Genomic DNA, 27,377 nt, shown 5'->3' on the forward strand with positions numbered 1-27,377 from the left:
AATTACTACTGTGGATCTGTTTGGAACTTCTTCAGGTTTTTATGGAATGAAATTCTCAGCCTCAGCCAGAAAAGCGTATGAAGGTGTTCTCTGAATAAAATTTTATATCCTTTATGTTTAGCCCTCTGACACAGATAAAGGAACCAATTATTTTGTAATCGATTGCGATTATTAAAGATATTGGTGTTTCTTCAGGCAAATATGTTGAAAATGTGCTCGAAGAATGATGACTGGCATAATAGTCTCGGTTTTCAGTGATTCAAACTTAATTGAATGATAAACTCTTTCTTGATTTACGGGACAATAATATCTTGAAATATCATCTTACTTCTATCATGTGTAACCGTGTTTCAATCTAAAACCCTTAGAGAAATACTTATTTAGGTTCAATTCAATTTATTCCTTTCCTTGTTTTTGAGATTTTGGACCTTAAAGTGAGCGGTTATCTTGACAAATTTAATTCTTAGATACTACTTCATAAAAATCTGATATTTAAGAAAATATTGCTTGGACAATTTCAGACTTTAATTATTATTTATTTAGCATACTTTTCTCAATATTATGCTTTTTGTTTCATAAAAATGCTCAAACTAGTTTTTGAGATTTTGGACTTTGAAGTTAGTGGTCACTTTGAGCATCAAAAATAACATACGGATACTACTTCATAAAAAGTCCGATATTTAAAAAAATATTGCTTGGACACTTTGAATATTATTTGTTAGGCATACCTTTCTGAATCCTTTGCTGTTTGTTTCATAAAAATGCTAAAAGTAGTTTTACAGATTTTGGACTTTGAAGTTAGTAAATTATTTTGAGTATTACACATAATATTTGAATACCACTTCATTAAAAATCCGATATTTCAAGAAATAATGCTTGAACAAAGCATTCTTTTCTCAATATTATGCTTCTTATTTCATAAATATGCTTAAACTAGTTTTTGAGATATTGGACTTTGAAGTAAGTGGTCACTTTGAGCATCAAAAATTCATAAAAAGGCCGATATTTCAAAAAATAATGCTTGGACACTTTTGACTTTGAATATTATTTGTTTAGTATACTTTTTTCAATACTATGCTTCTTATTTCATAAAAATGCTTAAACTAGTTTTTGAGATATTGAACTTTGAAGTAAGTTGTTACCTCAAGAATCAAACACAATTTTTGGACGATACTCCATAAAAAGTCTAATATTTCAAAAAATATTGTTTGGACAATTTTAGACTTTTAACATTATTTGTTTAGCATACTTTTCTCAATACTATGCTTCTTATTTCATGAAAATGCTTAAACTAGTTTTTGAGATTGTGGACTTTGAAGTAAGTGATCACCTCGATAATCAAACAATTTTTAGACGCTATTCCATAAAAAGTCTAATATTTCAAAAAATAATGCTTGGATAATTTTAGACTTTTAGCATTATTTGTTTAACATACCTTTCTGAATACTATGCTTTTTGTTTCATGAAAATGCTTAAACTAGTTTTTGAGATATTGAACTTTGAAGTAAGTGGTTACCTCAAAAATCAAACACAATTTTTGGACGCTACTCCATAAAAAGTCTAATATTTCAAAAAATATTGCTTGGACAATTTTATACTTTTAGCATTATTTGTTTAGCATACCTTTCTGAATACTATGCTGTTATTTCATGAAAATGCTTAAACTAGTTTTTCAGATATTGGACTTTGAAGTAAGTGGTTACCTCGAGAATCAAACATAATTTTTGGACGTTACTCCATAAAAAGTCTAATATTTCAAAAAATATTGTTTGGACAATTTTAGACTTTGAACATTATTTGTTTAGCATACCTAACTGAATACTATGCTTCATATTTCATGATAATGCTTAAACTAGTTTTTGAGATTTTGGATTTTGAAGTTAGTGGTCTCTTTGAGCATCAAAAATACTATTCGGATACTACTCATCAAACGTCCGATATTTCAAAAAATAATGCATGGACAATTTTAGACTTTAAATAGCATTAGCTCAGCATACTTTTCTGAACACTATGCTTTTTGTTTCATGAAAATGCTTAAACTAGTTTTTGAGATCTTGGACTTTGAAGTAAGGGGTTACCTCGAGAATCAAACACAATTTTTGGACGCTACTCCATAAAAAGTCTAATAATTTAGAAAATATTGCTTGGCCAATTTTAGACTTTTAACATTATTTGTTTAGTATACCTTTCTGAATACTATGCTTCTTATTTCATGAAAATGCTTAAACTAGTTTTTGAGATTTTGGACTTTAAAGTAAGTGGTTACCTTGAGAATCAAACATAATTTTTGGACGCTATTTCATAAAAAGTCTAATATTTCAAAAAATATTGTTTGGACAATTTTAGACTTTTAGCATTATTTGTTTAGCATACCTTTCTGAATACTATGCTTCTTATTTCATGAAAATGCTTAAACTAGTTTTTGAGATTTTGGACTTTGAAGTAAGTGGTTACCTCGAGAATCAAACACAATTTTTGGACGATACTCCATAAAAAGTCTAATATTTCAAAAAATATTGCTTGGACACTTTAAGACTTTAAATAGTATTTGTTGATCATTGTTTTCTGAACACTATGCTTTTTGATTCATGATAATTCTTCAATAACTTTTTGAGATGTTGGATTTTGAAGAGAGTGGTTAACACGAAAATCAAACATAAGTCTCTAAAACTTCATTACTTTTACCCTCATTAACAAATCGTCTGAAATCCGCTTGGATGTAAACGAACTCAACATGTGTAGTTGCGAGGGCTCCGTTATGGATCAAAATAGGAAAAGAAGAATTTTGTGAAAAAGAAGCTGAAAGAAAGAGAGAGCAAGCAGGATGTTGTGATGAAAAAATAACTTTTTAAGTATATCAGAGCAAAATGGATGGTGTTCCATTACATCATCTTAAAATCTTTAAGTATAAGATTAATTTATTTATTACTGTTTTTTGTTTTTATTTTCGTCATTCGTACCTCACTTTTGGGTTACCAAAACACCAATTAACGTCACTCCGAACCTGCCCAATTCATTTAACTTATAACTGAGTAATTGTGCTAATTTTCCCGGAAAACAGCACGATATCGTGATCGTTAACGTTGGCCAATAAAGCGATAATGAACGGATGATCTGCGTGGAACTCCTCGTTTAACGGTAGACATCGCATGGTCACGGTAACACCTAATTTAAAAAGAGAAAACGGTTCTTTATGAAGTATTTGTTAGAGTGAGTGCATGCCGTAGTAGAGCTCAAACTAAATCAAGAACAACTAAGGAGATTAATGCAGCTATTCATTTTCTAGTGTGGTTAGTGCTAATTTGTACTTCTAAAGTGTTAAAAGTGGAAATTAAAAGCGGACTTTTTTAGGTCCTTTTTAAGAATTTTAATCGTTATAGATTTAATCATCCTATAAAAGACTCAGAAAAAAGACTTTTACTAGAGTGTCTCTCATTCTTGGCTTGTGGAGGTCTTAAGAGTCTACAGATAATCTCTGTAGTAATAATAAATAGTAAGTAGAGGAGTATATATACAAATGACCAAAAGAGACAAAATAAAAATAATTAAATGATTATTCCAGGCACTCCAAGTAACTCAAATGCCTGAGAGACTTATCAGTAGTAAAATAATTATTCCAGGCTCTCAAATGTTCGGAATTACTTTAGAATTAAAAAAAAGTCTAAAACTGGATTAATAGATTACCTCCATAAAACCGAAAGAAGCGTAAGAGTACTTAAATGATTATTCCAGGCTCTCAAATGCCTGGAATAAAATTATAGAATTACTTAAGACTATTTAGAATTAAAAAGAAACGTCTAGAAATTATCCAGAAAACCTCCAAATGACCCAAAGAGGCTTAAGAGTATGTAGAAGATTATGCCATGTACCCTGAGTAAGTTAAATGCCTGTAAGAGACTTATAAATAGTAAAACAATTATTCCAGGCTCTCAAATACCTGGAATAAAATTATAGAATTACTTTCAAATAGGCTTAAGATTATGTAAAAGATTATTCCAGGTACCCAAAGAAAGTTAAATGCCTGTGAGAGACTTATAAGTGGTAAAACAATTATTTCAGGCTCTCAAATGCCTGGAATAAAATTGTGGAATTACTTTAGATTATCTAGAATTAAAAATAATAAATAAAATTCAGTCAGAATACATCCAAATGACAAGTAACTCAAATACCTCTAAGAGACTTAGATAGTCGATAGCCCAAACGCCTATGAGAGATTTATAAGTAGTAAAATAAGTATTCCAGGCACTTAAATGCTTGGAATAAAATTCTGGAATTACTATAGAATTAAAAAAAAATAAATAAAATTCAGTCAGAATACCTCCAAGTGACCGAAAGAGGATTAAGAGTACTTAATAAAATTTTCCAGGTACTCCAAGTAATTGAAATAACTATAAGAGACTCATGGGTAGTAAAAAAATAATTCCAGACTCTCGAATGCCTGGAATACATTTTGGAATTACTCTAGAATATTTAGAATGAAAAAAAAAGTCTAAAGGTCAGTCAGATTATCTCCAAATGACTAAAAGAGCCTACAATACTCATAAGATTAGTCCAGGCAGTCCAAGTAACTGAAATACCTGTAAGAGACTTATAAGTAGTAAAAAAATTCTTCCAGGCTTTCAAATGCCTGAAATAAAATACTGGAATTACTTTAGAATATTCAGAATTAAAAAAAAAGGTCTAACATTCTGTTAGATTACCTTCAAATGAGCGAAAGAAGCTTAAGGATACATATAAGATGATTTCAGACAGTCTAAGTAACTCAAACGCCTATGAGAGAGTTACAAGTAGTAAAATAAATATTCCATGCACTCAAATGCCTGGAATAAAATTCTAGAATTACTTTAGAATTAAAATAAAAAACAAAAACTCTTGTAGATTACCTCCATAAAACTGAAAGCCGCTTAAGAGTACTTAAATGATTATTCCAGACAGTTCAAGTACCTCAACTGTCTATGAGAGATTTATAAGTAATAAAAGAATTATTTTAGACTCTCAAATGCCTGGAATATAATTCTGGAATTACTCTAGAATAGTTAAAATTCAAAAAACCATCTAAAAATTAGTCAGAAAACCTCTAAATGAGGCTTAAGAGTACATAAAAGACTATTCTAGGTACTCCGAGTAACTCAAACGCCTGTGAGAGACTTATAAGTAGTAAAACAATTCAAATGCCTAGAATAATATTCTGGAATTACTTTAGAATTAAAAAATAAGTCAAAAACCCAGTCAGATTACTTCCAAATGACCGAAAGACCTGTAACAATACTCATAAGATTATTTCAAACAGTCCAAGTAACCCAAACTTCTTTGAGATACTTATAAGTAGTAAAACAATTATTCCAGGCTCTCAAATGCCTGGAATAAAATTATAGAATTACTTTAGACTATTAAGAATTCAAAAAAATGTCTAGAAACTATCCAGAAAACCTCCAAATGACCTAAGGAGGCTTAAGAGTACATAAAAGAATATTCCAGGTACTCTTAGTAAGTTAACTGCCTGTGAGAGACTTATAAGTAGTAAAACAATTATTCCAGGCTCTCAAATGCCTGGAATAAAATTCTGAGATTACTTTAGGATACGGAATTACTATACAGGGTGTCCCAGAAAAGAGTGTCAAGGAGTGGCGCAGAGGTACAGCATCCCTCGGGAAGCCGAATCATCCCCTGTATATGATCCTTTTTTTTTTAATGAAAAATGCCTTTAAATTTATTGGACTTTTTTCCCTCTTGTTTTTTAAAGCAATTTATTTTTATTTTTGGGCGCATGATTTTGATAGGTGGATTTAGTCGTGTTCATGTCAGTTAGGCCCAAGTTTTAACTAAATATTTAAATAAAAAATCAGGCATTATTTACCATGATTATAGAAAATTAGCTAAGAAGGTAAAAATACTGAAAAATCATAACTCCTAAAAAAGATACGGTGTGTGATTCGGATTCCCCGAGGAGTGCTCTACCTCTGCGCCACCCCTCGACACTCTTTTCTGGAACACCCTGTAGAATTTAAAAAAAAATAAAATTCAGTCAGCATACCTCCAAGTGAACGAAAGAGGATTAAGAGTACTTATGGGTAGTAAAAAAATGATTCCAGGCTTTTAAATGCCTGGAATAAAATTCTGGAATTACTTTAGAATAAAAAAAAGTCTAAAACTGTATTAGATTACCTCCATAAAACCGAAAGAAGCGTAAGAGTACTTAAATGATTATTCCAGGCAGTTCAAGTAATTTAACTGTCTATGAGAGATTTATTAGTAATAAAAGAATTATTCCAGGCTCTCAAATGCCTGGAATAAAATTATAGAATTACTTAAGACTATTTAGAATTCAAAAAAACGTCTAGAAATTATCCAGAAAACCTCCAAATGACCCAAAGAGGCTTAAGAGTATGTATAAGATTATTCCAGGTACTCTTAGTAAGTTAAATGCCTGCGAAAGACTTATAAGTAGTAAAACAATTATTCCAGGCCCTCAAATGCCTCGAATAAAATTCTGGAATTAATTTAGAATATTTAGAATTAAAAAAAAAGTCAAAAAATCAGTCAGATTACCTTCAAATGACCGAAAGAACCTTAACAACACTCATAAGATTATTTCAGACAGTCGAAGTAACTTAAACGCATATGAGAGACTTTTAAGTAGTAAAAGAATGATTTCAGGCTCTCAAATGTCTGGAATAAAATTCTGGAATTACTTTAGACTATTTATAATTCAAAAAAACGTCTGGAAATTATCTAGAAAACCTTCAAATGACCTAAAGAGGCATAAGAGTACATAAAAGATTATTCCAGGTACTCTTAGTAAGTTAAATGCCTGTGAGAGACTTATAAGTAGTAAAACAATTATTCCAAGCTCTCAAATGCCTGGAATAAAATTCTGGAATTAATTTAGAATATTTAGAATTAAAAATTAGTCAGAATACTTAAAAAAAAATTACTTAAATAATTATTTCAGACACTCCGAGGAACTGAAAGTGACTATAAGAAACTTATAAGTAGTAAAACAATTTAAATGCCTAGAATAAAATTCTGGAATTACTTTAGAATATGGAATTACTATAGAATTAAAAAAAAAATTCAGTCAGAATACCTCCAAGGGAACGAAACAGGATTAAGAGTACTTAATAAAATTTTCCAGGTACTCCAAGTAATTAAAATAACTATAAGAGACTTATGGGTAGTAAAAAAATGATTCCAGGCTCTCAAATGCCTGGAATAAAATTATAGAATTACTTAAGACTATTTAGAATTAAAAAAAAACGTCTAAAACTTAGTCAGAAAACCTCTAAACGACCCAAAGAGGCTTAAGAGTACATAAAAGATTATTCCAGATACTCTAAGTAACTCAAAGGCCTGGGAGAGACTTATAAGTAGTAAAACAATTATTCCAGGCTCTCAAATGCTCGGAATTATATTCTGGAATTACTTTAGAATATTTAGAATTAAAAAAAAAAGTCTAAAACTCACTAAGATTGTCTCCAAATGACCGAATGAACCTTAACAACACTCATAAGATTATTTCAGACAGTCGAAGTAACTTAAACGCATATGAGAGACTTTTAAGTAGTAAAAGAATGATTTCAGGCTCTCAAATGTCTGGAATAAAATTCTGGAATTACTTTAGACTATTTAGAATTCAAAAAAACGTCTAGAAATTATCTAGAAAACCTCCAAATGACCTAAAGAGGCATAAGAGTACATAAAAGATTATTCCAGGTACTCTTAGTAAGTTAAATGCCTGTGAGAGACTTATAAGTAGTAAAACAATTATTCCAGGCTCTTAAATGCTTGGAATAAAATTCTGGAATTAGAATATCTAGAATTAAAAAAAATAAATAAAATTCAGTCAGAATGCCTCCAAGTGACCGAAAGAGGATTAAGAGTACTTAATAAAATTTTCCAGGTACTCCAAGTAATTGAAATAACTATAAGAGACTCATGGGTAGTAAAAAAATAATTCCAGACTCTCGAATGCCTGTAATACATTTTGGAATTACTTTAGAATATTTAGAATGAAAAAAAAAGTCTAAAGGTCAGTCAGATTATCTCCAAATGACTAAAAGAGCCTACAATACTCATAAGATTAGTCCAGGCAGTCCAAGTAACTGAAATACCTGTAAGAGACTTATAGACTGTAGTAAAAAAATTCTTCCAGGCTTTCAAATGCCTGAAATAAAATACTGGAATTACTTTAGAATATTCAGAATTAAAAAAAGGTCTAAAATTCTGTTAGATTACCTTCAAATAAGCGAAAGAAGCTTAAGGATACATATAAGATGATTTCAGACAGTCTAAGTAACTCAAACGCCTATGAGAGAGTTACAAGTAGTAAAATAAATATTCCATGCACTCAAATGCCTGGAATAAAATTCTAGAATTACTTTAGAATTAAAATAAAAAACAAAAACTCTTGTAGATTACCTCCATAAAACTGAAAGCCGCTTAAGAGTACTTAAATGATTATTCCAGACAGTTCAAGTACCTCAACTGTCTATGAGAGATTTATAAGTAGTAAAACAATTCAAATGCCTAGAATAATATTCTGGAATTACTTTAGAATATTTAGAATTAAAAAATAAGTCAAAAACCCAGTCAGATTACTTCCAAATGACCGAAAGACGTGTAACAATACTCATAAGATTATTTCAAACAGTCCAAGTAACTCAAACTTCTTTGAGATACTTATAAATAGTAAAACAATTATTCCAGGCTCTCAAATGCCTGGAATAAAATTATAGAATTACTTTAGAATATTAAGAATTCAAAAAAATGTCTAGAAACTATCCAGAAAACCTCCAAATTACCTAAGGAGGCTTAAGAGTACATAAAAGAATATTCCAGGTACTCTTAGTAAGTTAAATGCCTGTGAGAGACTTATAAGTAGTAAAACAATTATTCCAAGCTCTTAAATGCTTGGAATAAAATTATTATTTTTTTTATCTATATTTATATATTTGCATGTATGGACTATTGACAATATCTTCATAATAACTCCTGTATTATCATCATACTACAAAATATTTATAGTACAAAACCATCAAATAAAACTTAGATAGGCATCACGTCGTCATTTTACATGAAGTTAGACGGCTTTAGATGTTCAATGAAAAACTAAATTTAATAATTCATATATCCCTGGTCCTTTAAACCGGATTTCATACTAAAATCTGGAATTTTTTAATCGTTTTTTTTGACACTATTTGGTCCTCGCATTTTCTTACTTATGTAGAAGAGGTATTGCACTTTTTACATTCTTTAGTACTATAGACCCGATTTTTCTTTATATAAGCAAAATTCAATTTTCATATCGTGTTTTTTAAATTTTGTTTTGGTCCTTCGAACCGGATTTTTATACCCAAAATCTGAAATTTTTTATCGTTTATTGACGTTGGTTCTGTTTGAGGAGGATATTTAATGAAAATTCTAAATTTTCTAAATGTTTTAGTCAAGTTATTGCACTTTTGACATTTTTTTGGTCCTTCGAACCGGATTTTTATATCTGCAATTTTTTCAAATATGCAAACCTAGCGATGGAAACAGATGGTCTACAAAGCACTTGTCATATTGTCAGGAAGTTTTTAAATAAACGAGCCTAATTCCTTTGATACTTCATATCCGGGATTCCAGCACTCAGTTCAGACATGCCGAATTCGGTATTAAAATAATAATAAACATTTCAAAGTAAACCGATAAAAATCAGACAATATCAGAAGGAGTTTAATTAATAAAAATACCATTAAATGCGTCATCTTTTATTACTATTAGGGAGTATGTTACAACATTCAAATATTTTTGTTTTGTTAATTATTACTGGGTTAAAAATATGATTAATTATTATAAAACTCTTTAAGGTTTAACAAGTTTACCATAAAACAGAACATTCGACCCGCTTTTCAACGAAAAGAAAAATGGGTGGTTTGCCAAAAAGTCCTTTTTGGTATCCATCAAGGGCATTGTGCGTGCCAAGTACATCAACCCTAATAAAATATAATTTGTTTAATAGGATAACCCCTATATGAAATCATCTTTTAGTAAACCATGCACTTATATGTTCGCTAGCCTTCCGTTAAATAAAACGTGTCGATGTCCGTCCATTCTTCCCAACAACATGAAAATAAATGTATGATCCGCCTTGAATTCTACTGGTAAAGGTTTTGGCCTAAATGCGGAACAACGCATCATCATGACGGCTGCTTTAAGAAAAAAACGTGTCATTAAATAATTAGGAGTTAAATATAAAAAAAATATATTGTGCAAAGCGAGTACTTACACAAACACACACACACAGCCATAGTGGGCAAAAGAATAACATGCGATCAAAAAAACAATTAAAAAAAATAAATTAAAGTTCTTCGTGTCTGTGAGAGTCGATGTCTCCTCTCACGGAGCCAACTCGTCCAAAAAACAAGATATTCGCGTGACGTTTTAACACCATCAGGAATGGATGATCAACGGTGAATACTTGACTGAAACTGATCGATCTTTTCATTATTCTTATGCCTAAAAAGTAATAACTGGTTAAATCGCTTCAATTGGTCAGCATATGATGAAGCAAAAAATATTTTGTACTTACTATATTGGCCGAAACTGGAAACATCACGACACACTGATTCACCCGGGTTTAAAAGAACAAAATATTTTTTGCCTAGAGACACTACATGCGTATAAGCGCGAGGTGTTTCGTGCAAATCACTACATATTATACACCGACACCACTAGAGAGAGATAAACTTTATTTAGTAGGTTTTTAATTAAGGTGAGGACATACAGGTAATAAATAATGCCTTGGAGAAGATATAAATTGCATTAAGTCGCTGACTCTCTAAAGCATTATGACGCACAAAATATGAAACAAATTCGATTAATTTATGCGTTTTATTTGTGACCGAGATTTGGGCATAAATTGATTGCCGCACGCGAGATCCCAGTTTGCCAGACCTGTACGTGTTTTTCATCTGCGATCCACTTTTAATTATATGCAAGTCATATGTTATTATATTAAAGTTATCTGCAGAGTACTGTTTTCTAATAGAATTATGAAACTTAGAGTACATTGGACCCAGATACATTCCTATACATGCTTTTGAGTATTTTCTGCTGTGGCTAAGTGCCAAGGTACTCACTGACTACCCCCTTTAATATCGATAAGAAATGATTTTTTATGATAGAATTTTAGGTGTGTTAAATTAATGTTTTTTTAATAATAATAATAATAATAATAAGCCTTTATTTCCAACAGGCAACTTGCCCAATAACAGGAAACAGTTGCAAAACAATGAAAAATATAGTTAAAAAAAAACACACACAAACAAACCTAAAAGAATGAAAAGAAAAGAAAAGAGTAAAGTAAAGTCACATTCTCAAAAGTTATCCAAAGAATTAGAACAAATAACTATTAATATGATATAAAAACCCAATTATAAAAGTTTAACAAGATAATCACATATTCAACAAAATTAAATTAAATTAAATTAACTGCAATATACCTACTAACTATAACTTAAACACATGGGTCTTAATCCCAAGAGTAATGATCCACCAAGATATCGACAATCACATGAACCGGAGAGAAATTTATATCGCACATGTGACAGATCCGATTAAATATAGCGCATATTGTATATAGTGGCGATTTCAACAGGATGTTAGTATGAGGCCTTGGCAGAAAGAATGTTAGGGGATGTCTAGCATTAAGCCTAGGCACCATGAAACGTACACCGGAAAGAAGTACAGGACTATCAATGAATCCATTCAGTAACCCATGCAGGAATTTTACAGAGAAGATCATTCTTCTGAGTTGTAATGGATGTAGATTGAAGCGTTCCAATAGTTGCCGATGATCAAACCCTCTTACCGGATATATGCCATCCTGCCTGAAGGCCAAAAACTTAGCAAATCTACGCTGAACAGATTCAAGGAGACCAACATGATTCTGATAGAGCGGGTTCCATATAACGCAGCCAAACTCCAGTTTTGATCTCACAAAGCAACAGAAAAGCAGTTTTAATGTAGACTCCAAAGTAAAACTCTGAGAACTTCTAATTATGAACCCAAGCCTTCTCAGGGCTGACTTGACTATGTTATTAAAGTGTGGAACGAATGTAAATTCAGAGTCAAAGGTTATACCAAGATCAGTAATTTGCTCTAATCTACTCAAAATAGTATCATTAGTAAAGTAATTAAAATTTAAGGGTGTTTTTGATCTAGAGTAACTGACCACACTACACTTAGCCGCATTCAAGCCTAACCTGTTAACAGCGCACCATACCTCCAATGTATTTAGACAGTTCTGAAGAAAAACACAATCCTCCAAGCCATATACATTTAAATATAGCTTCAAATCATCGGCAAAAGTCAGCCTATGACAAGTGAGTGACTCAATCAAGTCATTTATAAAAAAACTAAACAGGAGCGGACCCAGGTTCGAGCCCTGTGGCACACCCGACGTTACGTTAAAAAGTTTCGATTTAAAGCCCTCATATTCGACATATTGAGATCTACCAATCAAGTAGGAATGAAATAAATTAAATAATCTCCCTGAAAAACCATACTGAGTTAATTTATGCAGCAAAATATAGTGATCTATCCGATCAAAGGCTTTTTGGAAGTCGGTATAAATAACATCGACTTAAGTATTAACATCAAGTGATTCACAGATGTGACTAGACAGACAGGATAAGTTAGTAACACAAGATCGCCCGCTAAAAAATCCATGCTGGTCTACAGAGATGAGTTCTTTTGCGTGACTAAATAGCGACCGATTCAGGATAATTTCGAAAAGTTTTGAGAAGTTACAGAGTAATGAGATTGGCCTGTAGTTCACGATTAAATCAGAGTCCCCAACTTTTAAAATAGGTATTATTTTGGCAGTCTTCCAAATTTCAGGGATTTGTTCTGTTGACAGTATTAAGTTGAAAATGTAGGTCAGCGGATCTGCCAGGACACCAATGCAATCTTTAACCAAGAAGCTAGGCACACCGTCTACACCAGATGTTAACTTATTTTTGAGTTTTTTACTGGCCAAAATAATCTGGGAAGCATCAACGTTGGCAATGTCAAAGTGGGGCACATTATCAGACGTCGACGAATGGTTAATGAAATTTGATTGTATAAATGCCTCACCAAAGAACAGTGCAAAAGCATTAACTATGTCTTGTGGGTCTTTAGTTACCACGTCATCGGGTAGCCTGATCATACCAGGAATCCTGGTGCCAGCCTTCTTAGAACCAATAAAATTCCAAAAGCTAGATGGGTCCAAAGAAATATTCCTTTCGGTGTTTGATATATACAACTTATATTCATTGCGTATTTGTAGTTTGATAAGGCGTCTAAGAGAATGGAATTTATTTTGAAAGAATGGAGAATTGTACATTTTCAAGTCCTTGAAAGCCTTTTCTTTCCTATAAATGTTCCTAATCAATTCTCGAGAATAATAATTTGGAAATCTTCTTTTACGTTGCTGCTTAAGAGGAATGTGTGCGGCAAATATGCCATTCAATATATCATATAAGGCTCCACATGCATCATTAACGTTAGAGGATAAATACACAGTAGACCAGTCAGCTTCAAGGATCGAGTCATAAAGGAGATGGAAGTTGGCCTTTCTAAAATTAAAAGAATGAGATAAGTTTTTATTAAGCTGAAAATTATGGACACGTTGACCTGAGACGGTAAAATCAATTTCCAGTGCAGGGTGATGCAAATCCTCCAAGACAAAAGGCACGTCACTACGCGTAACAGTACAGGTGAAGTTAGATAAAACAAGATCCAATAGTCTGTTATTATAGTTTAGGATGTGATTACATTGAACAAGATTAAAAGTGTTAGCAAAATTATTCACAGCAATAGACTTCTGACTAACATGATTACCTGTAGGTGAGTTAATAGAGAAATCAGACACGTTAAAATCGCCCACTATTATTACATTATGGTTTAGCTTTGATATTAAAAGTGTAAACTGATCCAGAAATTGCTCGAAAATTACAGATGTGATAGATGGTGGGATGTACAAAACAATCATGTAAAATATCTGTAACCTAATAGTAAATTTACAGCCAACAACATCGATAGAGGGCGCAATACAATACTTTTTTAAAAAACCTTGCCTGGATTCTCTGCTTTCCAAAGCCATAAATATTAATTTGCTTATTATCGGTCCGTGTAACTATCCACACTTTATATAACTCACTAAACATTGACTAAAAATGGTGAAATCACTGTTGGTATCAAATTTGTCCAGAACTATTTATGGACATGGTGGCTGCACGATAAACCTCAACAAAACCTTTTTTAGAGTTTACTGTTGTGTTTTCTAAAGCAATGAACGTTTACATTATCTTTATCTATAGATCCCCTTATTGTGATATTACTGTTTTTTTTTCAAGTAAACTGCAGGTTCTCTCTTTGCAAATTCCAATACAAATATCTGATGATACACTCGCAACTATAAGACTCACTAATTTATTTAAGTAATTGTCTTAAAAAGTGTCTCAGTACTCGTCTACTTTAATTGACCTCCTTTATTCAAATTACAACATTATCACAAAACTCCCACATACCAAGCAAAATTAACTACAAAGTTCGATTCATCTTCAAATAATTGATGGTTTTAATTATTCATTAATACCAAGGAGAGTTAAGAAAAACTCTTTCTGTGAGGAGGTAATCTGACTGAATTTTAGACTTTTTTAAAATTCTAAAATAATGCCAGAATTTTATTCCAGGCATTTGAGTGCCTGGAATAATTATTCTATTACTTATAAGTCTCTCATAGACCTTTGAATTATTTGGTCTGCCCGAAATAACCTTGTCTATACTTTAAAACCCTTTTTTGATCATTGTTTTCTGAAACTGATCGATCTTTTCATTACTCTTATGCCTAAAAAGTAATAACTCGTTAAACGGCTTTAATTATTCTATCTAAGATGAAGCAAAAAATATTTTGTATTTACTATTCACTATACAGATTGGATGATACTGCAAACACTGCAACACTAATTCAAACGGGCTTAAAAGAACAAAATATTTTTTGCCTACGGGGTCACTACATGCGTATAAGCGCGTTTAAGGTGTTTCGTGCAAATCACTACATATTGTACACCGACACCACTATAATATAAATAAACTATATTCACATTTAACTAAAATTTAAACTGAGATATTTCTTAAGGCCAAATGCCCTAGGGAAGGTATAAATTGAATTAATCCTCTGGCTCTCTAAAGCATTATGGCGCACGATTAATTTGTATGCACTTTAATTTGGATTCGAGATTTGTTCATAAATTCAATTGACGCACGCGAGATCCTACTTTGCCAGACCGGTACGTGCTTTTCATATACTACAAGTCTCATGGGTGCTCACTAGAATTTAATAAAAACGAAAATAAATTTTTATCGATGGACGTTAAGCCTTACCCCTGTCCTCACGTGTCATTTAATAGTTAAAAAGTGTTACAATATGTAGTACTGACAACAGATTTGTTCATAAATTGATTGCATTGTTATATTAGAATTATCTGCATTGAAATAGAATTATAATATAAGTCAGAGTATCTATATTGGAACGAGAGACATTTATTTGTAGACCTTAGGAGATTCCTATTGCTTCTTTAGAGGGATCAGAGGCACTACCTTTGGTTCAATCTTTGTGTTTTTAAGTACATACACTGGGTCTGCTTTAATAAAGACAAAATTTTACAAGATTTTGAAAAAAAAAATATTTTTGGAAAAAAGCATTTTTTTTTTCATAAAATTTCAGAAACTGTCCACAACTTAAAAAAATTGATCGAATACAATTTTGAAAAATTGCACAAATATTCTCTGGACATTTTGGTTGGACACCTATTTCAGCGTTTTTCAAAATTTTTACAAGATTTTGAGAAAAAAAATATTTTTGGAAAAAAACATTTTTTTTTCATAAAATTTCAGAAAATGTCCACAACTTAAAAAATTGATCGAATACAATTTTGAAAAATTGCACAAATATTCTCTGGACAATTTGGTTGGATACCTATTTCAGCGTTTTTCAAAATTTTTACAAGATTTAAAAAAAAAAAATATTTTTGGAAAAAAAGCACTTTTTTTTTCATAAAATTTCAGAAAATGTCCATAACTTAAAAAATTGATCGAATACAATTTTGAAAAATTGCACAAATATTCTCTGGACATTTTGGTTGGACACCTATTTCAGCGTTTTTCAAAATTTTTACAAGATTTTGAGAAAAAAAATATTTTTGGAAAAAAACATTTTTTTTTCATAAAATTTCAGAAAATGTCCACAACTTAAAAAATTGATCGAATACAATTTTGAAAAATTGCACAAATATTCTCTGGACAATTTGGTTGGATACCTATTTCAGCGTTTTTCAAAATTTTTACAAGATTTTAAAAAAAAAAATATTTTTGGAAAAAAAGCACTTTTTTTTTCATAAAATTTCAGAAAATGTCCACAACTTAAAAAATTGATCGAATACAATTTCGAAAAATTGTACAAATATTCTCTGGACATTTTGGTTGTACATCTATTTCAGCGTTTTTCAAAATTTTTACAAGATTTTGAAAAAAAAATATTTTTGGAAAAAAGCACTTTTTTTTTAAATTCAAAATATTTCAAAGTAATCCCAAAATTTTATTCCAGGCATTTGAGTGCCTGGAATAATTTTTTTACTACGTATAAGTCTCACATAGGAATATCAGTTACTTAGACTATCTGGAATCATCTTTTATGTACCCTTAACCTTCTTTTAGTTATTTAAAGGTAATCTAACTAAATTTTAGACTTTATTTAATTCTAAATTTTCTAAAATAATTCTAGAATTTTATTTTAGGTATTTTTGTGTGCCTGTAATAATTCTTTTATTACTTATAAGTCTCTCATAAATGTTTGAATTACTTGGACTGCCTACAGTAATCTTTTATATACTTTTAAGGATTGGAATGCAATGTTCAATGTTCAATTTTTTTATCAGATTACTTTTCTGCTGATTTCTAGCCTCTAGGTAAATAAAAAGTTTTCTATTTTTCTCAAGATTTGATAGAATTTTTATGTTTTACCTTTTATTTTTATTAAATTGGAACAAGAAATTGAATATTCTTGAATAATGAATTTTTTTATTGTATTCCAGTTAAATATAAATATTTTCACTTTTTCTTGAAAATCCTTTTTTCAAACAATTCACAAAGAATTTTCTATATTTCCTAATTAATTCGTGAAAATTTATCATTCCTTTAAAGTATAGAATCCTATTTCCTAGTCACCTGAAGCAATTTAATAAATGTTAAATTTCCTCTTAATTTGGAAATTAACACAGTTATTGAATTTACCTGTTTTATTTTATTGCTTTTATTTTTTTTTGTGGACTTATTAACTATATTACTAGGTGTCGAACTACAGTGAAATATTGTATTTATTAATTTGATTTAAATGATTGTCTAATGATTGTATTGTATAAGGCGTATTACAAATAATTTTTTCTCCTAAAATCTCTTCACTTGTAATAGAAAATCCCTTAACAAAAATAAGATACTCACCTTGAATAAATTGGCACTGAAATTGGAGAATTTCGTACATCAGGCACAAACTTTTAATTTTTTTTTTCGCAATATCATCACAAAAAACAGTTATTTTTTTATATCAGGAACGACTCTGCTTTAGACCGAAAAAATGGCGAGTTTTTTTCTAGTAATTCGTTATTATGCGTCATTTGATGCAATAAACTGACGCCCATTTGCACAAATTTAACCAAACAAGTAATACAAGAAATACTGTAGAATCTCGTGATTTTTTTAACGTATCCAGTGCATAAGGCTTTGATTATCATTCCAATAAAAATTAAAGTTTATTTAATTAGTTATGTTTGAGACACTTAAGGAGAAATGATTGATGCTATTACAAGTATTATATTCAGACAGCATCAACATACTATTAAATGAAAATATCTTGTTAGTATGTAAATGATTCTAACTAAGAAATTATTATTGTTAGGTTAGATTAACAGTGTCGTAAAATGTTCTGCCAATAAGATAAAGTAAATGGGTAATTGACATTTATTTGTATCTACTTACACCCACTTTTTGTTCCTTTAATGTTCAGAAAAAATTATTGTTCCTATGAACATTTCGATAAATTTAATAGTTTTTAAATGAATTTGTTCCAACTCGAGGTTGATCAATTTTCCTAAAACGTGCCAATTTTGAGCCGATTTCGCTGAAATTTGGATTAAATTAAAGAGGTTTTAATGGAGAACAAGAAAATCTCTATGAAAATTTTGATACAACTAACAGTTTTTGCATGGACCTCTTTCAAGTCAAGGTGGCCCAATATACCAAAAAAATGGCCCGATTTTCGAGGAATTTATTTTAAATTGAACAGTTTTTAATTGGGAAAGAAAGATCTCTATGAAACTGTTGATAAAATTAATAGTGTTTGAACGAATTTATTCCAAGTCAACGGGTTTTTTTTTTTTTAATTTGGAATAAATTCAACCAGCAATTTAGTTTCTTAAAACAATGATTTTTATATTTTTTTTTAATGGAAAATCCGTAAAAAATTTTTGATAAAATCAATAATTTTTAAATTATCAACATTTGCTTATACCAAGACAATTTCCGTGAAAAATGATTTTTTATTACAATGAAAGCTTAAGTTATATAGTAAGTAGAAATATTAATATAAAGTATTTTTATTTTATGCCATTTTTGACTTGGTTGAATGTGTTAGGTTCCACCCTATTTAATTAGGGATTACGTCGGGTGTTCGACTTGTAGACAGAAAAAGAAAGTCGTGTAATTGGTTACGAGAAATTAATTTATTCTCCTAAACTTTAACTGGTTAATCGCGGCAATCTCTGATTTTACACTTTACTTTATATACAACTATTTATATTTTATGGATTTTTATAAAAGAGCGCGGAGCCCGGTACATGTCTAATATGCAACCACCTGGTCTAACATATCGCAAAGACTACACTCCAACGACTGTTTTAAAGGCGAAAACCGAAATTCAGACTCGTTACAACTATTATTTTTTGCATGCCCTACTTCTTTTTTATTACAGGCGGCTCGAACTTATCGCGGGAACCGATCCTTTGACGGCGCGTATTTTTCAGTGCTTTCCGGGTACGAAGCCATAAATCACGAGCACTTCTGCCGAATTAGGGGAATGTCGAGTGATACAAAATGGTATGAGGTATTTAAAACCGTGGGTATGGCGAGCTAACTATTGAAATATAAAAATCTCCTAACATACCGCCGCCCTTGAAAGTATCCGGGAGATATCTTTCAAAATACTCAGAAAACGGAAATGAGATGCTTACCTAAATCAGAGACTGCAAAATTAAGACTAAGATTTACATAAGCAGTTAAGTACTTAAATTAACATATATACACCAGCAAAAACATTTGTGCTTTAAATTACATTACCAAATCACACTTAAAAATAGACGCATCATTGCTTTTTCAAAAAACAAATAGGTAATCTTAAACTAAAAGGATTATATTCCTAGTACAAATAGGATGAGAAGTGGACTGTATTATTAAAAATTAGCATGAACATTTCGTAAAATAAATACAAATGATTATTCCACTGGAAGAACAAAGCATAACTAAAAGCTAGCTTAAAATATAGATTTCATATAATACTAAATTAAGCAAGATAAACACATTTTACAGCGTCAACAAGGGGACAGCCCTTTTTTATTCACTTTCGCGAATGTCACGGGGGGATTCGATGGGCAAGGGACAAATCTTTGTTATAGAGCGCTTCACAACACCACTAGAAGTTCGCACACTCACTACACGAACTGTTCCATCACTTCCAGAATGCAAGTCGACAACACGTCCTGTTCTCCATTGCAAGGAAAGCAGGTTGTCCTCCTTTAATAGGACCAGAGAACCTAATAGCTCCGATGGCTTGACCTTGGACTTCCACTTGAACCTTTGGTGCAGGGTATGCAGAAATTCATCAGACCATCTCTGCCAAAAGTGCTGAGACATCTTTTGCAGGTGCTGATACCTGGAGAGGCGACCATCAGGAACGTCCAATAAATCCAGCTCTGGATATTTATTAAGGGCGACCAATAAGAAAATGACCTGGTGTTAGCGCCTCGAGGTCATTCGGGTCATCACTGAGAGGAGTGAGCGGTCGGGAGTTCAGTATGGCCTCGATTTGTACAAGCAGGGTATAGAATTCCTCATAGTGTAGAGGAGTATTATTTAAAACACGCTTAAGATGCTGTTTGGTGGACTTTACCGAAGCTTCCCAAAGACCACCAAAGTGTGGCGAGTGAGAAGGAATAAAACTCCATTGAATTTTATTATCCCTTAGCGCAGTTTGAAACCTTTCATCTCTTAAAATAGTATTAATTTTGTCAAACTCATTCTTAGCCCCAACAAAATTAGAACCGTTATCAGAATGTAGATTTTTGCATAGACCTCTTCTAGATACAAAGCGCAAAAAGGCAGAAATAAAAGATTGAGTGGTAAGCTCTGTAGCTAGTTCGAGGTGTATTGCCTTGGTTGTCAAACACACGAACAAACAAATATAGCACTTAAGAAGCCTCCTATTTTTAAATTTGGAGTCCTTTAGAACAAAAGGTCCGGCATAATCTACACCGGTATTGTAAAAAGCATAGGAGGGAGTAACCCGGACACTGGGTAGAGCTGCCATTTGGGCTTTTAATGATCGAGGATTGGACTTGAAACAAATTATGCACTTCCGAATCACTGATTTAACCAGTTGCTTGCCATTTATTGGCCAAAATTGCTGCCTCACAAATGACAGCGTAGCTTGCGTTCCTGGATGTAGATTGCGGATATGCTCATGGGTGACAACAAGCTTAGAAAAGGGATGATTATAAGGTATCAGTATAGGATGTTTTTGGTTAAACGTTAGCTTAGAATGGTTTAATCGACCACCTACTCGTAGGAGGAGATCACTGTCAAGAAAAGGGTTGAGAGTACTAAGCTTACTACTAGGCCTTATCGTCTTATTATTTTTTAGGCTGAATAGGTCTTCAGGAAACGCGGAACTCTGAATTAACCTTACAAGGCAATTGACACTTTGTATTACCTCAGTTTGGGATAAGGCACCAGTAATTCTTTTGTCTTTATATTTTAAGTTAAAATGAAATCGCAAACAATAAGCGACTACATTAATGAGCTTTGAATAAGAGGAATATTTCGAGCATAGGCTCATAACAAAATCATTGCTCTCCTTTGCAAAGAATATTAAGGATTTAGGATTAATGTCGATTATTTTAGATTTCTCGGTATTTTGTCGAGCGTAATTCGACACATGATTATTTGAACGCCAAAAACTTTTATGTTTCAATAAAAAGGAGGGTCCGTGCCACCAAAGATTATTACTCTCCAAATCAACTGGGCTCATACCTCTAGAGATGATATCTGCAGGATTTTGTGACGAAATCACGTGATACCAATGGTCAACCATTAGAATATCGTTTAGAGAAATGCTAGTTGTTGTTTTAGATGAGGCGTCGAACACTACCCTTAACTTGGTAGTAGTGCTGTCCAATTTCTCAATGGCATGGTGGGGCAAGTAATAGATGAAGTCTGACGTTTTTTCTTGGGAATTAATTTTTGACATATGTCCTAATTTTTCATATTCCTGTATAAATTGCGTGTAAGAGAATTTAAGTTCAGTGTTCCTTGTAAGTTTTCTTTCAATAGCCAAAAATCTTTTCATGGAAATTTCTTGGGAATCACCTAATTTGGATACCGTGCCCTTTAAGGGCAAACTAACTTCAAATCTACCCGAAGAAGTTCGAGTAAAGGTACTCTTAAAATGGGATTCACACTCCATTTCCTCTGGGGTAAACTTACAGGGTTTATGGAAGGGTTCTTCAATGTGCCAAAACTTCTCAAGTGATTGTTTTAGCTCAAACTCATTATTCAAGGAAAAAGCGGATATGGATTTCAGGGGTGTAAAGCCCTTGGAAACATGCATAGGTCCAGAAACTACCCAACCAAGTTTGGTGTTCTGCAAGATAGGATTCCTTGTTCCAAGTTTCATTTGACCTGAAATAAGCAGGTCATAAAATAGACTAGCTCCTATAAGGAGATCAATTTCAGAGGATTCAAAGAAAGTGGGGTCTGCCAGAGTAATTTCTTTGGGAATAATGAAATTAGATACATTTAGCGTCTGCTGAGGACATTTATCGGTAATTTTATCGATTACTAAGGCAGTCAGATTAAAATGATGACTCTTACTTAAGTCCTTAATCGTTAATGAGGTTTTCTTATTAATATAGGTTGTTCCCTGATTTATACCACAAACAGGGATGTGCACTTTCTCATACTTGAGGTTTAGGATATCAAACAAGGTCTTTGATATAAGATTAGACTGTGACCCGCTATCAAGTAAGGCTCTACAGGGTATGGGTCTCGAACAGCTGTCATAAACATAAACTAAAGCAGTAGATAGGAGCACAAAAGTATTTGGTACAGAATTAGCACAAGCAAAACTGTAATCAATAGGCAAATCAGGCTGAAGATTATTCTCTTGTTGAGGATTACAAACATTTTGATCTACTACCACTTGGTGTGAAGTAGCGTGGGGTAATTGATTCGATGGCAAGAAACTCGGGGTTTCACAAAGATGAGAATTTATGTTACCTCTTTGAGGATTGGGCAACTGTGTTGGGTTAATACCATCATGGTTATTGCTTAAGGTTGCCCTTATTTGGGCGCAAAGCGTATTTTGAGCGGGTTGCTTAGTAATACTTGGATTTACATTTGAGGTTATGTGCCTGGAATCTTTCTCAAAGTTATTTGTGGGGTAATGTAGCAATGAATGATGCCTTCGCTGGCAAGCTCTACAAGAATGTTTGGATGTGCAAACAGATGCAAAATGACCTGGACGTAGGCAATTTGTACATAATTTTAGACGTTTCGCCTCATTGTACTTTTCGCTCACAGGAAGTTTGAGGAATTTCTCACATGCATAGACAAAATGGCTATCTTTACAAACAGGACATTTATTTTCAAAAACGGCATTGGTGAATGTCTTAGGTGTACCATAACTCTTTTGAGGATTTGGATCATGTTTATTTTGCACTTTAAAATCAATTGACTCTAAGAGGTGGCAACGCTCTGTGAGGAATGTAGTGAGGTTAAGGATTGAAGGGCTATCAAAATTCTTGGAATAGATTTCCCATTCCCTACGTGTAAGTTGGCCAAATTTTGAGGTAAGTAGATATATTAAGGGTGTGTCCCAGTTATCCACATTTTCACCTAGATTTTTTAAACATCGATAATGTTTTTGAAAGTTATCTAAGAATTTGCGTAACTGGATATGGTTATCTTCTTTGAGGGATGGCAAGCTGAAAATTGCTTTCATATGAGCATGAATTATGGCCCTCTTATTCTCATAGCGCTCTTTGAGTAAATTCCATGCAACAGCATAGTTGCCATCGGTGGCTGTAAGGGAGCTAATTATCTGGGCAGCATCTCCTTTAAGGGCAGACTGGAGATAGTAAAATTTTTGCACCTTGGGTAACGAGGGATTTTTATCAATAAGAGCCTCGAAGGTTTCATGAAACTGGGTCCATGATTCGTAAGAACCAGAAAACTCTGATATGGATAATGAAGGTAATTTAGTGGATAAAATACTAGCCATATTATTTATAGGGTTGTTGCTGAGCTCAGGGTGAGTCTCAACGGTTAAACTAGGATTGTTGCTAGCATTTTTGAGATTGGTGGCCTGTAATATAAGTTTTGCCTTGGAAATTATTGAGAAGTATTTTTCCTCGAAGTCTGATCTGACCTCAGTCTGATCTTGAGCATCAGGCAGTTTGTGCACTAAACAAATGTCTTCGATACCCAATTGAATTTGTTCAAATTCCTGCAAAAGGGAATCAGCAGCTTTAAACCTGGTCTCAATTTGGACGAGGTCTGAAGGAGTTAAAAGCTCGAGTTGGGGTAAGGCATTTAAAAATGTTTGGAAACGAGTTAGAGAGGCTTTCATGTGACCTCTTTTGTTAATGAGGAATTTTATTTCTGCCTTAGCCTTATCTAAAATTTGTTCTGAACTAAGATCTTCCGTCATTTTGATGGTAACTGAGAAAACAATAAAAAGTTTTGCACTTATTTACTTATGCCAAAAAGGAAAAATTAAAGGTTACAAATCTTAAAACAGCAATATAAAAATTAATGGGTTAAACAACCAAGGCTAAACCAAATTTTACAAAACCTGAAAGAGATTAAAAACACACCAAATAAAATTTAAATTAAATTATTAAATTTTATCATCAATAGTTTAGTAGGCTGGATACAAATATTTTGTTTTTAAGGCTATATATGCAAAAATCTATTTAAAATGCATAACTCAATTCTTAGAAGGGTGAATATGAGAATTTTAATCTTAAAAACATTAAAAACATATAAGTTTAAATCAAAAAAATAAGGTTTAGAGCTAAAAATGTAGTTTATAATATGTCAAATAGGTTTTTAGGGTTGAAAGATTTAGTTTATTAAGGGTTATATAAACTCTTTATTAAATTATGGTTGCATTTATTGAACTAGGTTAAAATATAAATATAGGTTTCAAGTAAAAATCCACAAAACAGCTTAATTACTGTAGGTTACGAAGGTTAAAATGTAAATAGAAAATAAAAACCAAACTATATAGGTGTAATTAAAACCAACTTGCACAAATCTTAGCTTAATTCGAACAAAACAGCTCATCAAAAACGTTAAGGTAACAGTTTGGAAGTCAGGATGACCCTAGGTTTACTGCTGGCTTTAATTACTTGGGTTATAATTGACTAACCTTTAATTATTGACTTGTTTTCCTGCTACTAGGAACACTGGTTGCTGGAACATCGACGAAAATATACTAAATATGGGTCGCACTACCATATTTTCCACATCAGGCACGAAGGATCAAAATTTTATGTTAGGTTCCACCCTATTTAATTAGGGATTACGTCGGGTGTTCGACTTGTAGACAGAAAAAGAAAGTCGTGTAATTGGTTACGAGAAATTAATTTATTCTCCTAAACTTTAACTGGTTAATCGCGGCAATCTCTGATTTTACACTTTACTTTATATACAACTATTTATATTTTATGGATTTTTATAAAAGAGCGCGGAGCCCGGTACATGTCTAATATGCAACCACCTGGTCTAACATATCGCAAAGACTACACTCCAACGACTGTTTTAAAGGCGAAAACCGAAATTCAGACTCGTTACAACTATTATTTTTTGCATGCCCTACTTCTTTTTTATTACAGGCGGCTCGAACTTATCGCGGGAACCGATCCTTTGACGGCGCGTATTTTTCAGTGCTTTCCGGGTACGAAGCCATAAATCACGAGCACTTCTGCCGAATTAGGGGAATGTCGAGTGATACAAAATGGTATGAGGTATTTAAAACCGTGGGTATGGCGAGCTAACTATTGAAATATAAAAATCTCCTAACAGAATGAATTCGAAAACTCAAGCCCAAATGCCATTTAAATTAATATTCAGTCAATAAAACCCTTGTATTTGAACAATTATAGTACTTTATGACAATAAATACTATATCAAATTAACTCAACTCAAGGTTGTTTAAATAAGACTCTACTTTAAGATAAATAATAATAATAATTTTTGTTACGAAAAAAATATATTTATTTTAATGTAGTACACCTAATATTGGGTGAAGATTATACCGACTTTTAATGAATCAGACTTTTCATTGCATTTAACACAACCATTAATCAAAACCAACGTAATTAATTACATTTTGATAATGTTTATACAAGACTTCAATTTACTTCAATGTAAGTGGACATCACAAATGTCATTCAGGTATTGTAAATACAGTACCCCATTGACTCAATTTGTATCCCATTTATACCATGAAAGCGTTTTCTCCGTATATCCAATCAAAAAACAACTTGCGGGACATTTTTTTCTAGTTTACCGCAAGGAGGCGCAACTATTAAATAGTCAATTTACTGAACAAAGTTTAAATGTGTTAGTGTGATCCCTATAGGACAGCAAATAACATAAGCCAAGCAAGCAAGGAAACCGATGGCACAGGCACATGCAAACATTAAATTAATCGAAAAATCGTAATGTTTATAGAGAAAGCGTTAAGTTAGCACCACTCTGTTCTATATTTGTTTCACTACAAAGATAAGGGGTCAAGTGCACGAGGTTATTAGGTTAAAAACAAACCGGATGACGTAAAAAGTGGTACAAGGTGAAACAAACATAAAACGTATTAATAATTAAGAAAGAATAAATAAATTATTAAGACTTACCAGTGGCGGCCGCGGCCTCGCTTCCCTCCTCGTTTACTTCAATAAACGCTTTCTGCACCACTTTACTGATTTGAAGCGCTTCGTTTTTAATCATGTCACCGAAGTCGGCCTGTTCGGTAAAAGCACGTTTTAGACCCATCTAAAATTGAAAAAAAAAATGAAATTTACTAAATTTGTGTGAAAGCTACACGTCAAGAGATCGAAAAGACTAAGAAAACGCAATCTTTGCCCTTCAAATATAAAAGCCAATTTTGCTAGACACATACATCTTAACAACCATAAACACCAATCATTTACATTTCTGCTATAAAAGTAATAAACTAGATTTGCTAGAAATTTTAGAGATAAATACAGATTAATGGTATTACATCATTCATGCACACACTTTTTTAATTCATTGAATTTTAATGCTGATTTCTAATGACTTTTCATTCTCTCATATTAAAGAGTTCTCTGTTCTTGTTTACAAAACAATAGTTGTATTATTATTGACCTATGGTTAATTATGTAGTTTTAAGTTTTTGTAATTCCAACCCTTTCTCATGTATTTTAATCTTTTAACCTTGTCTAAGGCACGTAAACTATAAGATGAATTGACAGAGCCTCTTAAATTGTGTAAGTAATTTTAATACCTTTTGTAATTTAACAGCTTAAAAATTAGTTTTAATCTATATCTAATAAGCTCCCTTCGTTCTTTTATAAAATCCGTGATGATGGACATGTAATATGTCCGAAACATGTTGGATTAATAGGTTTTTAAATAAATTTACTGCAGGATGACCGAAATACTTTTAGTTACCATTGGTCTATTAAATACACTGCAAGAATGGACTACTTCTTCAACTTTAAATATATTGTTGGCAAATGTCGATCTTTTTGCACAAAATTCAGACAAAAGTACTTATAACTTTGGTTCTATTCGAGGTAGAGAAATAATTTTTACTTTTTTATAATCTAAAACTATCAGGCTGCAACTTGATTATTTATAATCTTTTATTTATTTTTTTTTTGTTTCGGACTGGGACGCCTTCAAAGTCAACATTTTTTTTATTTATCTGTTCGAGCCAAACCACCACTTCTAGTGTAGACTTGCTTACCCAACTTACA

General features: G+C 32.1%; 1 protein-coding gene across 9 annotated transcripts in view; it reads right to left on the reverse strand.

Moving 5' to 3' along the window:
- LOC126749734 (uncharacterized) overlaps positions 1-26,431 on the reverse strand; it is a 38,609-nt gene extending 12,178 nt beyond the window's left edge. For 4 of the 9 annotated variants that reach the window (XM_050459433.1, XM_050459431.1, XM_050459428.1 and 1 more), the window contains exon 1: positions 26,271-26,431. In XM_050459433.1, coding sequence (XP_050315390.1) covers positions 26,271-26,409 — 139 coding nt within the window. In that variant the 5' untranslated portion in view covers positions 26,410-26,431. The other 5 variants (XM_050459429.1, XM_050459430.1, XM_050459437.1 and 2 more) reach the window with 5 other exon arrangements.
- Positions 26,432-27,377: the final 946 nt, after the last annotated feature.

The sequence above is a fragment of the Anthonomus grandis genome, unplaced genomic scaffold, assembly GCF_022605725.1.
Source record: "Anthonomus grandis grandis unplaced genomic scaffold, icAntGran1.3 ctg00000616.1, whole genome shotgun sequence".
NCBI lineage: Eukaryota > Metazoa > Arthropoda > Insecta > Coleoptera > Curculionidae > Anthonomus > Anthonomus grandis.